General features: G+C 38.6%; 1 protein-coding gene across 8 annotated transcripts in view; it reads left to right on the forward strand.

The window, feature by feature from the left end:
- znf536 (zinc finger protein 536) overlaps positions 1–16,976 on the forward strand; it is a 319,313-nt gene extending 302,337 nt beyond the window's left edge. For all 8 annotated transcript variants that reach the window (XM_079866033.1, XM_079866036.1, XM_079866039.1 and 5 more), the window contains one exon: positions 14,403–16,976. In XM_079866033.1, coding sequence (XP_079722159.1) covers positions 14,403–14,656 — 254 coding nt within the window. In that variant the 3' untranslated portion in view covers positions 14,657–16,976. The remainder of the gene's footprint in view (positions 1–14,402) is intronic.
- Positions 16,977–17,707: the final 731 nt, after the last annotated feature.

The raw sequence follows: 17,707 nt of genomic DNA on the forward strand, positions 1-17,707 counted from the left end.
AATAAGCATAGAGGACTTTTATCGGTTACAGTTATATGATTGAGATTTAACTAAATCATTTTAAACCCAACTCTCTCTCAAATAGAATTGCAGAGATACACACATGGCAACATTTCAGCGCACGTGTGAGCTGAGGACTTGTACGATAGACAGCAGAAATGATACATTTCTCTGTCTTCCTGTTTCTCTGCACCCCTGACTCCCATGTTAAGCGTAGTACATGGTGTTAGCTGCAGGGCTACAGGCCTTTGCGTGTGTGTGTGTGTGTGTGTGTGTGTGTCTGACTCGGGAGCAGTGCGGATTATGACAGCTCGCATTACCGGCTGTGTTCCTGCTAACTGTGGCTCTCTACCCTAGGGCTATAGCCGTGTTAATTCCCCAAACCTGAGAGAGCTGGAAACTAGTGTGCCAATTGATGCTCATCCTCTTTTTTTAATTTTCTCTTTGCCTTTTCTAACTTTTTTCAGTCAAGACAATACATTCTGTAGTCCATGTAAACATACAATTCAGCGCTGTGGCATAAATTAGCCTAAATTACCTTTTTTGACTTTCTAAGATCTGATCCAAGTAGAATAAGCAGATATGTCTGCTGTTTCTCTGATGTCATTAATTGTATCAGAGAAACACATATGTGACCCTGGACCACAAAACCAGTCACAAGGGTCATTTTTTTTGTTTTTAATTATGTATACATAGCTGAATAAATAAGCTTCCCATTGATGTATGGTTTGTTAGGATAGGACAATATTTGGCCGAGATACAACTATTTGAAAATCTGGAATCTGAGGGTGCAAACAAATCGAAACATTGAGAAAATTGCCTTTAAAGTTGTCCATTTATGTTTGCGCTTTTGCTGCATCCACTCAAAAAAATATATTTTTTTAATATATTTACAGTAGGCAATTTACAAAATATCTTCATGGAACATGATCTTTACTTAAAGCTACACTATGTAGGATTTTCTCCCATCTAGCGGTGAAATTGTTTATTACTACCAACTGAATATTAGTTTCTAGCCCCTCCCATTCCGAGGGCGTTTTAACTCCTACAGTGGCCGTATTATTTCAAATCTGCCGGCAGTCGCGAGTAATCTCCCCCTCGCATCCGTCACGGTGCCACTGAGTGTAAAAAGGCGAAGCTTGAATTTCCAGGTATGTCCCTCTTTGGCTAATGTACTTTCAAGATGGAGGCGCAACATGGCTGCCGCCATTCGAGCGGCTCGCTCGTATGTATTCTAAATGGCAGATTCTACGCTTACGAGAATACTTGATTATTTGGTAGAAGTAATTACACATTAATGAGCACATATCATTTTGAAAGAACAAAGTGTTTTTTTGCTAAGAATCGACTTAAAAAATTACACAGTGTAGCTTTAATATCCAAATTATTTTTGGCATAAAAGAAAAGTTGATCATTTTGACCCATGCAATGTATTGCCACAAATATACCTGTGCGACTTTTGACTGGTTTTGTGGCCCATGGTCACATATAAGCAAAGGATATACCTCTCAAGGACGTTCCCTCTCTCCAGCCCTCTTTCAGAGATGGATTTGCCCCATCACACACTCTCAACGTAGGCCAGTGACAAGCGATAAACTGACACCCTTTGGCACAGAGGCCTGTTGTGTCAATACCTCAGAGAGATAAGACACTGCTCTCTAAACACATGAAAACCATTCTCACACGCACATTCACACACCGCAGACTGAGAGAACATTTTCCCATTATAGTTCCGTATTTCATGTTTTTCTTAACCTTTTCCTGTGGGTTAGCGGGGTCTCAGTGGAGGGAAACCTGATACCCTTTAGTCTGATGGGATCCATATTTGTGTTAACCTGCCGTCAAGACCCGGTGAGGGGAGGTGTCTGAGGTCAACGCCTGACTAATTTTTAAACGGATCAGATACACTAGACCAGATGGAGAAAGGCCTGGACCTAATAAAACTCACATCCTGAAAAAATAACCGTTTCATTTTCCTGAACCCCCTCCTTGTGTCTAGCTTGTCTGGAGCTGTTGAGTGAAGAAATTGACGAAAGTCAAGCTATTTCTTTAAGATAGATGGATGGATGAATAGATAGTCAAGGATTAGGTTTAATGCATTATCTTATTAATGATAGTCTTTAAAAAATGAGTAACATTGTTTGAGTTTTGGGTAACACTTTATTTTACAGTGTCCTTTTTACACACATGTAGTTAGTGTAGTAATAACTATAAATGATGCATAATTACACGCAACTAACCCTAAATCAAATCCCAATCCTAACCCTAACTCTAAAGTAAGTGCATGTAGTTGATTAGTACTCAGTACTTAAATGTATACTTACACTGTAACGCGGACACCTTAAAATAAAGTGTAACCGGTTGTTGCTACAGTGTAGTTATACATTTAAGTAATGAGTAATATTAATTAACAACATGCACTTACTATTGGGTTTGGGTTTGGTTTAGTTAGTTGCATGTAATGATTCATCATTTACTTTTATTAAGTACATATAACAAGGAAACTAAAGTGTTACCCGTTACAACATTAGTTGTATACTAACCATTTGTTAATGCGGTAGACATCATGAACTAATTATAGACAATAATATTTAACATTAGTTCATGTATTAGGAATGTCTTATGAATAAATGAACATTAACCTAAATTAATAAATGCTGGGAAAAGTCCATTTTCGATGTTAGTTAATGACATCTGATGCATTAATGTTGACGAATTGAGCATTATTCTAAAGTGTTACCTCAAAAATACTTACAATACCCCTGCATTGACCATTTGATTCTTTTAGATCATACTGTTTCTCCCTCTTGTTTGATGGTCTTGGCTGGTTTAGGCTGGTTTCACAGCACTCAGTTGTAGCGAATCAGCTTACAGTTGGCTTGTTTCATTTTTTTTATTTAATTCATGTATCAATGAAGTATGCATTTGGAGTGTGAGTATGGTAATCTTTTAGTCACCATACTAAGTTATCAAGATGATATTTATTTGTATAAGATATATCGATAATTAATAAGGATATACACGTTTGTGTTTGTGTGCGTACATTTACGTATTGTAAAAGGTATTTCAGCGCGTTAGTGTCACTCTGTCTCTGGTGTCATATGTGTGTGAGTGTGTGTATGTAGCTGATGTGTTTAAGAAGGCTGCGCGGCTGGGTTGCTGTGTGCCAGCACTTGTAGCTGGGCAGATGGTGACCTGCGCTTGAACCTCTCTTCTCTCTCATTTGTTCAGCTGGCTTTCATTTGGCCTGCATGCAGGCTGCATACTATAGCAAACGCAATTATTTATTCACACCACCAGGTGGCGCTATAAACCAACTTATAGCAACAATGCTTCTGATGGAGGCTGAACACTGTGATCTTTGAATACCAACACATGACATATAATAGATTACAATCAAGAAATGGATATTACATCAGTAAATCTTGATTGAAATGATGTGAGAGCTTGTGGCAGACATTTTAACATTCAGACCTTATATTTTTGTCCTGCCACTGAGTCAGTCACATGGATTATAGCCTGTTTATACAGTAGCATATCTTGTCATTAAGGGCAACTAAATGATATCTGAGAGAGAAACGCATTGTCTGCAGAGAGAATTGCACTCTATTTCCATTTTCAATCTGCAGTCAATCTGTAATCAATCTTATCAGACGTTCTTTGACAGGCTTTTCACATTTTTACACATTTTTGCGCACTCTTCCTCTCTCATTTACACGCACGCAGACAACAGTCATCTGTCACCATTCGAGAGCTCTCTGGGCGTCTGGATACACACCGTGTCATAATGCTCATCATCGGCGAGCACATACAGTCTCACACACATACACGTGCAACTTAACAAGAGTGTGTGTGCGTGTGTGTATTTGCTCAGCTCTCAGGCAGGGTCTTATGAATCGATGATCATGTGGTATAAGAGAGATAGATGGCTCGGAGCTCCGTCTTGTCTCCTCTAATTGTAAAATATTAGTTACATTAGAGTGTGTTGGGTGATTAATGGAACTTATTTGGAGGTGGCCCTTCCTGGCCCTCCCCCCCAAACCCACCCACCCCCCACTGCCAAAGCCTTCTACACTGACTCCTCCGAACTCAGGGAATTCTCTTACGGCAGACAAATTGGTCCTGGGGACAAAATAGAAAGGAAATGATGAGAAGAGAGAGGAAGATGGAGGTGGATGGGAAATTCAAGAGAAACATATGGAAAGAGTCGTATGAGACTTGTAACAAGAGAGCGAGATATTTTATTCAATGTAACATCTACTTCTGTAGCTTACATGCAAACAGTCATGCGTCTGCACTGAGTCGCCCTCATCGATATTTTCCGTGTCTGCATGGGAAAAGATCAGTATTGGTGTATATAAAAGCTGATGGGAAATGTTATTGATACCTGAGCAGATGAGCACTTAGTCCTGCTGGAGGTCCAGTGACGCTCGGCCCTGCTCCCCTTTAGCCAGCCATTAGAAAGCCATGGATCATGTTATGGCTAGAACAACACCTGCTGACCCAGTGCCACACACACCTTCATCCTCTGCCTTTGTTCATATCAGTGTGTCTGTCTGCTTAGTGCTGAGGCCTGTGGGAAAGGGAATGTTTTGATTGTCTTTTCAAGTGTGGAGGCCTTGAGGAACAACTGCTTGCTGCAAATATATGCACTTTCATTTTATATCACTTTCATTATATATTATATTACACACACACACACACACACACACACACACACACACACACACACACACACACATGGCTTTGCTCTCTTTGTGGTGATTCTTCATATAGGCGTAATTACTTTTATACTGTACAAACTGTATATTCTATCCCCTCACACTAACCTAAACCTATCCTCACAGAAAACTTTATGCATTTTTGCATTTTCAAAAAATATATATTTAGTATGTTTACTAAATAATTTCCCTTGTGGGGAATGATGTGGTGATATCAGGTTTTACTATCCTACTACCCTCTGTTTTATAAACCTGTTCTCTCTCTCTCTCACACACACACACACACACACACACACACACACACACACACACACACACACACACACACACACACACACACACACACACACACACACACACACACACACACACTTTGTGGGGACTCTCCATAGACGTAATGGTTTTTATACCGTACAAACTGTACATTCTATCCCCTTACACTGCCCCTGCCCCTAAACCTACCCATCACAGGAAACATTCTGCATTTTTACTTTCTCAAAACAACTCATCCTGTGTGATTTATAAGCCTTTTGAAAAGTGGGGACCGCTGGCTGGTCCCCACAATGTAGGTGATCTCAGGTTTTACTATTCTTATGGGGACATTTGGTCCCCACAATGTAATATAAACAAGGGCACACACACGCACACACACACACACACACACACACACACACACACACACACACACACACACACACACACACACACACACACACACACACACACACACACACACAAACAGTAGTGGCCAAAAGTGATGTCCGGAGGGAATATTTGTTTTTAATGATCATTTGTTTTCATTATTTTCATTGTGTTTCATTGTTTTCACAAAATATGAGGAACATATTTTACATTTTTTAAATATATATATGTTTGTTCTTATGAGGGAAGAAAATGTATTAAAATTTTAATTTATTCAAAATTATTTTGGTAAAAAAAATATATTTTAGTATGAATAAAATGTATAGAAAACAAAAAGCTCACAGGAATACAGCGTACATTGGCTATTACATAATATTTTGATGATTTTCTCTTGTTTTTGCATGTGTTTTTGCATTTCTTAGTGAGACACCCTGACCAACAATTATGTCTGCGAAATTTGGCATGTTTCATTGTGTAATTAGACTGACTCAAGTATAACTGTGCAATATGCTTACTAAAATGTACATATATGTACAAAATATTTTGTATAAAGGGTGAAGATAGGCCAGACCACACACGAACAAAATTACAGTATTTTTTTTTTTTTAATTAAGTAATCCAAAGGGAATTGTTGAGCTTGCGTCGAGTTTCATCCTCAAGTCCTTCATAACAGACAGTAGGCCCAATATTTTTCAAGCAAGGATTATAAAAATGTGAACTTGAGGGGGAAACTAATTTTTGTGTGTACTTCCTCTATTCATAGTTTAATTTTTGTTTGTTTATTTGCATATAATTACATTTTTGTTATTGTGGTATTTTTACTCAATATATTGCTTGTGAAAGTATACTATATATTATTATGACAAACTATTTCATTGTTTTTTTTAAAGAAACACTGTCATGGTGATAATACCACAAATACTGAATAGTAATCATACAGATTTTGTTGTTTTTTGCTCATTTATTTCTACATATATATTTATCTATACTTATATATTTATAGGTTTAGCCTAAATTGTTGAAATTATCTCGGATATCTTTGACATTACAGCCGTCATTACCTTTGTCAATTAGATTTACCCATTAACTTAATTAAGTCAGATACAATTAAATTAGACATACACAAAGGCCGATGTTTCGTGGTTAATTGTAATGATAATGTGTGATGAATGTAACAACAAATGAAATTCTCTATAGTGTGAATAATTGTATTTACTACGATACACAACCTGCTCAGACACTGGGCATATTTTAAGATTATGGATAAGCATTAATACAGATCAGACTTACGCATGCAAACTAGCTGATATGGAAATACATATTTTAAGGAAGACTTAAAATCTGCAGCCCCAATTTACATTGTAATATGAACAGTTAAGGCAAATGTGAGTTTTGGTTCTCTGTGTTCATGTGTTATATATATATATATATATATACAAATTTTAATATATATATATATATTACACTGTAAAAAATGTCTAACCTCTCCAAGTCAAAATTTTCTAGTGACTGGTCACATCTAAATTTTTACATTGGCCCAAGTGCAATTCTTGTTGCAATAGTCTGTTAACATTGGCTCAATGAGAAATAATACGTCAGACTAATTGAAAAATTTAGATGTTATCAGTCACTAGAAATTTTTGACTTGGGGATGTCATTTTTTTTTTTTACAGTGTATGAATCTGAAATGCATTGGGAATCAGGTATTGAGGGAGTCTTACAATTTGCCGTAGTCTGAATAGCAGGTGTGTGTGTGTGTGTGTGTGTGTGTGTGTGTGTGTGTGTGTGTGTGTGTGTGTGTGTGTGTGTGTGTGTGTGTGTGTGTGTGTGTGTGTGTGTGTGTGTGTGTGTGTGTGTGTGTGTGTGTGTGTGTGCAATGATCATGTCTATATGAAAATAATAGCTATATGTAGCCTATATGTATATTGTAAAATCATAGATACAGTGACTGTCTAAACTGTTTTATTGTAAATACAATTTCTCAGAAAGACATTTTACCTTAAGCATTGTAAATAGTTCAGTGTTCCATAAATGTCAGCGTTATGATTATCCCTGCTTTCCCGTATCAAAGTGCTGATGCATCACTCAGCCATGCTACAGTACTTTTTTATTTTTTTTGTCCAGAGTGACCAAATTCAGAGTGAAACTCGTCAGGTACAAGATGCTCTCTTTTCTCTCTCCTTCGCAAAAAAAACAAAAAACACACACACACACACATACACATACAGCATACACGCACACACTCGTAGACATTTATTATGTGTCTGGCGTGACAGCTCAGCACTAGAATGTGCAGCAATATGCTCTTTAGGGAAAGAGAGAAGGAGAGAAGTGAGCAGTACTGCAGATGAGTACTCATGAACTCTTCCTCCCCTGGCCACACAGATACCCACACACAGACACACAGTCCAGCTGAGACTGCCTGACACATCGCTCCCATCACATGATGTATATACTGCCTTTTACCCATGAGCCTTTCTAACTCTTGACCAATCACGGGGCTCTATTCAGACCCTTGCCAGCACCTCTCATGCACTGTCAGTAAAGGAAGTGGTATATTATCCCAAAAATCCTTCCCTTACCTTTCTGCACACAGTTACTCAGACATGTCCGTGTGGGGAAATTTTTTTTTTTTTTTAAATGAAACACTCTGGAACACTTCAAAGAATTCCACTTGTTCAGAAAAGAGAGAAATGAAGCCAAGTAAGGAAGATTGAAGAGAGATATAGTGGCAGGCAGACTGGGAAATGCATAGCAGAGAAACAGAGAGTATATTAAGAGGTACGCCTGCTGCATCAGTTTGTAATCTAGTTCAGCGGTTAACATGGGACCTGCTTCCCCGGTGGAGCTTTTAGAGTTTGCTTTTGATACATACACACACAATGCCAAATCCAAGTTCCCCTGTGTGTGTGTTTTTTTTTTTTTTTTTTTTCAGAGAGTCAGACTATAGCATCATTTCTTCAAACTATTTCCATTAGAGCTGCATTTACTGCTATAAAATCTCTCATAGCTTTTCTTTTCAGTTTGAGAAATATCCATTGTGGTTGACAAGAGGCTCATTAGCAAAATTCAAAACTGTTCCTTTTTTTTTTTTTTTTTTCTATGGAAACCTCTTGATATCTATGTGAATGCATTTAAACTTTATAATGATAAAACTTAACTAAGGTAGATATTATTACTGAGCACAGTGCAGGTGCAAAGATGTTCAGCTTAGTGCCAGTCCATTGTAGTGGTGTCTTTGCTTCTTTGTGTTTACCGAATCAGAGCGAGTGGATCTGAAGGTGTGATGTCGGTTTTAGTGTGGAATCTTTCTCAGCAGGGTTTTGGGAGCAGGTGGGGAGAGATAGTGCGTAGCGCACTAACGTTGCGGAGGGATTTGGGTGTTTGGAAGCTCTCTTTGCTGAGTAATCTCCCAGCCTTTACAACACGCAGGTTATTACTGGCCGACAGATGGTACATCACTTTTTACTGCTCACACCTTCTGTGGCTTGCGTTCTCCCCAGACACACACTCCCTCTGTTTTTCTTTATTTTTTCCTTCTCTTCCATATAGGTGACACTCAAACACACACACAGAGACAGAAAGTTTCCACTCAGATATAAGCACAACGATATGTAACATGCTCCACAGAGCAGAAAAACCTGGCCCAAAAACACACACATGCACAGCTTTGTGTAATTCCTACAGATACAGATTCATTATATTTGAAATATCACAAAGGCTTAGAGTTTCTTTTTTATCTTAGAGGCAGACATAATTTTGCTTACAGAATGGCCATGTTGTTCAAAAACATTTCAAGAACAGAAATCAGTATGGCACTCAGGGTATGACTCAGACACAGGTGATCTTTGAGCACGTTGACTCTCCACAGTTTTGAATTTTAACATTTATACAATGTTCTAGTCCTCGATTCTGATTTGTTGAGCACAGTCCAACAGTACTGGGACTTTTCACTGTTTACACCGTGCTGCTTGTCTCTGTCTTTCGATAGACTGTCAGTTTGTGTATTGATGGGTATTTTTCAGTTACTCTTTCTGCAGGTTACATCATTATGCCAGAGGGTGGCGACGAGTGACTGTCTTTATGAGTTAATCATTGATCAGTTTCAGTTTGTTTTTATTTGATAGGGACAAAGCATGTTAATGAACATTTGCACAAAATACACAATGTAAACAAGCCGGATTATAGCAACATTGCTAATTTACGTCCGCAGTCCCTAGGCAGGTACACACAAAAACAAATACTCAGCACACAACACTACAAAAAAAAAAAAAAAAAACAATACCCAAAACATATTACTAAGAAAAATGTTTACCCACCTGATTTGTCATAAGCCACTTAAAAGTGTGATAAGTAGAACATTGTCATATTGACTGTGGTAAACTATTATAATATTTGCTCCCTATCACAGATAATACTTTCTGACCAAAAGATGTTCTCCTATATGGTACTTCACAATCTCCTCTAATGACAGACCTGGTACCAATACCACCAAAAGATGGTATGTGCATCCAATGGATGCTTTACTATCCAATTAGGCCATGGGAGAGGATTTGTGAATGTCAGTAAAGTGACCCAACTGACACTGGTAGGTCACTTTACAAAGACAATATGACAAATGTAGGATGTCCGGGTTACATTTATACTACACACATTCAAAATTTATAGAACATTTTTTAACAGTTACAAAGTAAGTACTTATTCAAAAGACGTGCCAACACGGAGAGAATGCGATTTCGGATACAGCCAGTTACTTTATGAGTTAGTCATTGAATGATTACTTCAAATGATTTGTTCAAAAACTCTTAATCATTCAGGAATGAAACAAGAGATTGTCTTTATGAGCAAGTCACTGAATCATTTATTCAACTGATTTGTTCAAAAAACACTGATTCCCTCAAGAACACTATACTACTGTGGCCTTATTTAGAAATATTTTCATTGCCGCTCCAAAAATAAAAGTATGTTGCATCTAAAATGTAAGTCACTCAAAATGAACTTATTGTTTGTTGAACTGATGTATAAAAGCAATATGACTTTCATCCACACAGAGCGGAAGTGTTTATCTCAGGTGACCTCGTTCATATCTACAGTGTGAGTTGAAAGGATGTGAGTGTTTAAACCCTTAATCACCCGCAGAGCGGAAGTCTCTCTCTCTCCTTCAGTATTCCTATCTCGCTCGTTCTCAAGCTGGAGTTACTCACAGTGAGCATCTGAAAGTCATTAAAGGCTCTGCAGTCTGTCAGGTGAACCCCCCCCCCACACACACACACACACCACCCCCCACACACACAGACACACACACACACACACTAAACATGCAGTATTCCTCCCAAACAAAGCCACACACATGCAGAAACAGACATTCATGACATGCTCATGAGCTATTATTTTTCTAAGACATGCCACACATACACAGAGACACATGCTCGAGTGTGTAAACACACACACAGTAAAAATGCTGAAGCCCTGCAGGTTCTTTCTGCTGCGTGGGGCAAGGGATTCGTCATGTGCTGATGAGCTGTTATAATAATATATGAGCAAATCACAAGCATTCTGCAAATTAATCATTTTTCCTCCTCAGCACCCTTCTTCCCGCTCTTTCTCTGTCACACACACATACACACTCTTTGTTACTGAGCGTTGGACAGGGTGACTTCTCACAGACAGACAGAGGTGAGAGGCAGCATTCTTTCACAGATGGTAGCTCTGGCATCAGATGGAATTTATATAAGACTGATTTTGATTACATGCCAAAGCACCTCCATGTGTGTGTGTGTGTGTGTGTGTGTGTGTGTGTGTGTGTGTGTGTGTGTGTGTGTGTGTGTGTGTGTATGAGTGACGAGATAAGAAAAGGAGAATGTAAAGGAGAGCGTGAGAGGGCAAGATCAGGTGGCACCACAAGAGGGAGCATTAGACGTCTCTTCAGAAAGGATGGAGATGAGATATAGATACAGACTAGATTCAATGATGTTAAGATGTGTTATGTAGAAGAGAGAAAACGAGTGAACTGAATGAATAAATGTGATTATTTATACTATTTAAATTGTTGGAATGATAGATGGTGAGAAGGACATTGATGGAGTGATAATGTGGAATTTGCAGGAAGTGGGTGTTGTCATCGGTTCTCCCCCCTCCTCTCCTTCGCCCTCTGATCTCCACATATGAGGCCTTCAGGGGTTAATTAGGCAGGCGTGATAATGGCACACTGCTGAAAATAATAGAACTCTTTCGCACTCTTTTTCTCTCTCTCTATTTTGAGACAATGTTAAAAAATGATGGAAAGGGGTAAGAGGAAAAAAGGGTGGTTGGAGATAAAAATCACCTGTCATTTCCATATGTTGTTTTGCAAAGCTTTGTATGTATAGAGGTGCAAATGTGTTCATGTGTGTTTTTTGGCCACGGAGCATTCAAAAGATTTATTGGCCATTGGTAACAAGTACATTGGAATTTTTACTCACACAGGACTCACAGTTTCGGGAAACAGAATGAAAAAAATGTGGAAAGGACTGACACATACTGGAGAAAGAGAGAGAGAGAGAATGGAGGAATAAAATTCCTCATACTAGTTCATGTCACTTGGCACCTCAGTTGCAGTAAATGTGAATCACAGGAGAGCTATGAAAAGAAGAATGAGAGAAAGAAAGAGGGAACAAGAAAGAGAAAGAAAGAGATGCCGTCACTGCTGACATTCATGATTATGCCACACACATATAGATGTTTATGAGGACATACCTTGGACTTTTATTGTTTTTAAGTAAAGGTAATCATAATTGCTACAGATTAAAAGAGTAAGCTTTGCAATTTTTGAAATAAAAAAAATATGTATTTCTTTAATTATCAAAAATGTGTATCTTTATTGTCCCTGGATGTCCCCAAATGAGAGGTTTTGTCAGATTTAATGAATGTATGGGGATAATTGTCCCCCAGTATAAACACAAACACACAGGCTTGTACTCATATGTTTCTCATTAACTTAATTAATCCTAAAAATAATCAGCACACCCTATATAACCCAATCCCTTACTGTCAACATTTTGCTTTTTTTGATTGGAAGATATCAGAGACAATATTTAACCCATTATGAACCCTTTACATTTATGCATTTAGCAGATGCTTTTATCCAAAGCGACTTACATTGTATTTCAAGGTACACATTTACATTCTTATCAATTCTTGCTTTCCCTGGGAATCGAACCCATGACCTTAGCGTTGCAAGCGCCAATGCTCTACTGTTTGAGCTATAGAAAGCTACTCTCTATACAGAAAGCTACTCCTTTCTCTCTCTCTCTCTCTCTGTTAAATATATTAAAAAATGTTGCTTTAATATACACCGAAGTGTTAATATTTGTGTGTTATGTTTTAGAGATTGAAGGTGCTAAAATAAGAAAGTGATGAATTTGAGGAAAATGACAAAAAACAAACTTGCTGTAGTGTACTAGCATGGCACACACACTTTGACACACTGTAATCTTTGCACATAAAATCTACTATTCTGGCCCTCTTATTTTGTCATTTGGAACTAGCAGCAACAAGCCAAAATTGCCCCAATTCGTTTTTAAGTAATCGGGGCAACTATTATGGGAAACATTTTGAGAGGGGACTCAATGTGTGTGCTCTTTTTGATATAAGAAAAATGTGCCCTCGAAATATGATTCATTCTTGACAATTATTTTGATCACCAAATAGGCACCCTGAAGGGGCAGTATTATCTCACTTTGAAAAGGGAAGCTGGAGGAAGCTTTCTGGATGAATATCGAGAGCTGTGACAGAGGTTACATGTCAATAGGCATTGGTTTTCTTTTTTGTTTGTCTCTGAGGCCTGTTCATCATTTACCTGGAGTCCTGTCACAGCCACAGTGAGCACAATGCTCTCCTCCCAATATTCCTCTGAATTTCTGTATTTATTCTGTTTATCCCATGTACAGAAAATGTAGATTTCCTTTTTTAAATGGGGTTGAAAATCACCCCATTCCGTAGCCAGTTGGACCAATCTCTGACAACGCCCAGCTCCCTCTGTGTTTTCCTAAACAGCCGCCACTTCAGGAAGAGACAAGATAGGGGACAAGAAAAGAGAGGAGAATAAAAATGAAAGAAAGCTGACTTACAGTTGGTGACACTGGTGGCATGAGAATATGCTGCCTCTCCGACTTAGCGCAATGTAAGGGAGTGTGAAATTAAAGTGCGTATGAATGAAGCGGCCGGGATTGTGCATCGCCGGCTTGCTTATCAGACAGCTGGAACATCGAAAGCTCTAAAACTTGTAGCAATCCCCTTTGTACCGAGGCCTCAGCAGACATTGTAGTATTCGAAAGCCACTGAGACTCCAAAGCCAAACACAAAGTGCTAATAAATCCTTCTTTTTTGGGGGCCACACACGCATATTTAAGCAGTCGAAGATACACACACTTACTTTGGGGATGCGTACATTTTTCACGTTGCGTTGCGGCTACACCTTTAATGCAGCCACTTTACATTCCCCACACCAACGCGGCTGCTATTTTAAACCGCCATGTTAATTTGATTTAGTGCTTTTCAAATTGAATTGAGAAAAATGGAGAGCAAATGTACTGTTATTAATGTTCTAAAGTATGTGTAGCTGAAAGTGCCTGGCTTTGCTCTAAGTGGATGGGCCCGATAAGAGAGCCAGATATGATAGGCACGTAATCTGCATTCCTCAAACAGACTTGTGTGGGCTATTAAGGGTCATTGTGTACAATGCACCGATGATCAGATCCAATCTCTTAAACAGCTGTACTTGCTCTAAGCTGAAAAGCGTACTTTCAAAGTTCTGTAGGATAACGCACAAAGAAAACGTCTTCACATGAAGAGCAGAGATTTTCCGCAAGGAAATGCTTTTGATACATACTGATGTATCAGAAGATTAAACTTCCATCTTGTGGTGGTTGTAACGGAGTACCTTACAAATACTAAACACAAGCGTTATGTGGGCCTTCTGATTAAAATTTGGCACAATATGTTGAATTCTTTTGATATTGTCAGTGTACAGGATGACAATGTCGCTGATTTCTTTCCCAGGTCATGGAGGTCAGAGGCCATTCCAGTGCCGCTACTGCCCTTACAGCGCCTCTCAGAAAGGGAACCTGAAGACCCACGTGCTGTGTGTTCACCGCATGCCCTTTGACAACAGCCAGTACCCGGACCGACGCTTCAAACGCTCTCGCATTGACTCTGATGTCTCCGGGAACTCGGAGGATGGGAATCTTCCCTCCTCCGGCCAGGTGAACACAGGAGAAGGTATTTCTGGTGATGCTCCTCGTTCTCTTGAGTGACGCTGCGTAAAACTTGATCCTTTCTAAGGATTTCTAAGGCCCTTCAGAGGTTTGAAGTGATAATGACACAACATCATGCAAGCATTCCCACTGCATCATTCTAAAAGAAACGTGAAAAGATTTAAAATACTTCTCAAAAAAACAACTAGTATTCCATAAGTTGGGGATCATAAACTCCCAAATCGAAACACTTCAGCCTCAGTAATGTTCTGTGAAGCACAGGATAGAGATGATGAAATAGAGAAACCTGAACCATATTTCTGATGAGTCTGAAACTAAATACATGCCTCTTATTGGAGTTGCCTGAATTGTGCATTGAAGAGACATTACTGAAGAGGGGAAAAAATGACAACGTAAAAAAAAGACTGTCATTAAATTCCTCAGAGTGTCTTTTGTCCCAAAAATAATGCTTTTATCAGAAAAACGATCCGCGCCAACGATTTCGCGACAGTTGGAAGGGAAAGAAAGATGGAGGGGAGCTGTTGAGCACACCCTTCAAGAACATGACACCACCAGTGGCCATTTGCCCAGCGCCGCTGACGCACAGGGATGGAGTGAGCGGACGGAGGGATGTGGATGGTGAAATGGGGGGGTTGGGGCGTTTGGTGCCAGCCTGACTGGAGCTGTCATCACAGAGGAAATCAATTCAACCCCCCTCCCACGCTGCTTCCATTCAACCACCACCCCCCTCCCCATTTCACCTCTCCTCACTCTTTCAGAACACGTCAAGAGAAACCTTAGTCGCCTGAACAGCCGGGCCGCAGAAGGGTCGGTCGACGACTGTAGCACTTCAGCCTCCCTCATTCCCTCCCTTCCTCCTTGTATTTCTACTATGAAGTAGAAAATTAAATAAATAAATCAATGACGGCCAATAACATTGTATAATAATCAGTGGATAGATTTTTTTTTTTCTTCTTTTTCATTGTTGTGCAGTTTTAGGATGTAATTTGTAAGTCACTTGAAGTGACACAACTGAATGGCGGAGACACATTAAATGTGCTTTATTTCCATTCAACACTTCTTAAAGATTAAAACAAATTAAATTTTGTTGTTCTTGAAGAAGGTGCTGCTTTCCTTCTAACTGGTGGACTTCCGTATGTAACCAAGAAGGTGAATATGTTATTTGTTAAGTGTGACTTGGAAATAATATGAAGGAACCGTAGCGTTTTTCTGGGGTTTATTGACCCGCAGCGGGACTGCCTTCTTTATAGAGCTCTTGAGAAAGCAGCACTATGAGGGCACTGTAGATATGAAGTATATAGATAATCACTTCTCTGCTACATGTCTGTAATCTAAACTTCAGGATGGCATTTTTTGGGTTTGTTTGTTTGTTTGTTTGTTTTTTATGTTTTGATTTCCCTAATAATCTTTACTTTTTTATGTTTAATTTTTTTTTTTTTTAATGCCATGAATCATCATGGCCTCATTTTTTTTTAGTGCATTTGTTGTCCTGAATGTTCCTCAACTAAAAGAGATTAACAATACAGGCAGTTTGGATCCTCTGAAATCAAGCCTCTTAAAGAACAAAATAAAGTGTATCAACTTTCATTGTACTTCCTTTTATTAAAGGCTAGCAGGGGTTAGAAGGTAAATAAGTATGGTAGCGGGTTAGAGATGCAAGGGTGTTGGGGTGTTGGGGTGTTGGGGGGTGGGGGGGGGGGGGGGTGGATATTAATGTTTTGTGATAAACAGAAATGATCCAGATTTTAAGAAAGTCAATATCTTCCCGCTCAGCACAGGGAAGCTCAGCACTTAAACCCCAGGGCCTTACGGCTGCTCTATTCACGCCGGGAGGAGTTTAGAGGACTCACAAATACCCGCCACACTCCTCACTAAGCAGTAAATAAAAACATAAACCCTTATCAGAGCCCTAAGTCCACAACATCTCGAGAAAAAAAGAGGGAAAGATAAAAAGAAGTTGAAAGTGGACTAGAAGTGGTGCACAGAGATTTTACAAGTTCAGAAAAAACAGTAGAGGTTCCAAGCAATGGTTCTTTAATTCACCATAACGCAAGAAGATACTAAAGTATTTTATTTTTGGTCTGTTCTTTGTTGTTGCTCTTTTCTTCTTCTTCTTTTTATTAAGATAGTTCTCACTGCCTTAAATCGAGTTGATAAATTTAATACAACTATTTGTATGAGCTCTACTAGAGGGGCAACGTTTGAAATTAAAGACATACTTTCTGACTGCATTGAGCTTTAGAGGTTTCAACGCAAACTGTGTTTTCTGGTGACTGTCAGTCGTTTGCTTTTCTTGTATGTAAGTGTGCGCACTCCAACATAAGTATATTAGAATAAATCAACTTTAAAAAAAAGAGAAACAGAAAAGGCAAAAAAAAAATATATATATATATAATAATAAAGGCAAAAAAAAATAAAAATACATTCCATTCATAGCACTTTTTCTTACATCTGACCTATTGGATCATGTTTGGAGCTCCGAGACAGGCAATAATTATTTTAGTGACACTGGAACTTTTATTTTATTTTATTTTTTTTGTATAGTGATTGTCCATCCCATAACTTCAGGTGCTAATGTATTCATGTTATACTCCCACCTCCACCCCCCCAAAAACACCATTATTTGTATCATTATTATTATTAGTAGTAGTAGTAGTAGTATTCCAACTCCACTCCACTATAAGAATCTGTAACCATGTCATTTTCACTGGTACAGCCATTTGCATATTTTAGAGCTCTACAATATTGTGCTTCTTGGGGAAAGGAAAAAAAAAATCATGTCAGTTTTCTTTCTCTATGCTATTCTATTGTATGTGATCATGAACATTATACTGTCCAACATTCCTAAATGAAGAATATTTCTATATCAGAGGATTTGCAGAGGAGGCTAGAGGATTATATTGCTACTTATATGCTTTTAACAAGTAGATGACTTGTTATTGTATTTAAGGATTATTCCTGGTCATTATTTATTGTCACACATCTTTTTGACAAAAGAAGAGAAAATAAGTATTCTGATGAACTATCAAGAAGTTGTTTTTATTTCAGCAATGGCTGTTTTCTTTCTGCTGTTTAGAAGTTCTAATGTCT

The sequence above is a fragment of the Squalius cephalus genome (genome assembly GCF_949319135.1).
Source record: "Squalius cephalus genome assembly, chromosome: 3".
Taxonomy (NCBI): Eukaryota; Metazoa; Chordata; class Actinopteri; order Cypriniformes; family Leuciscidae; genus Squalius; species Squalius cephalus.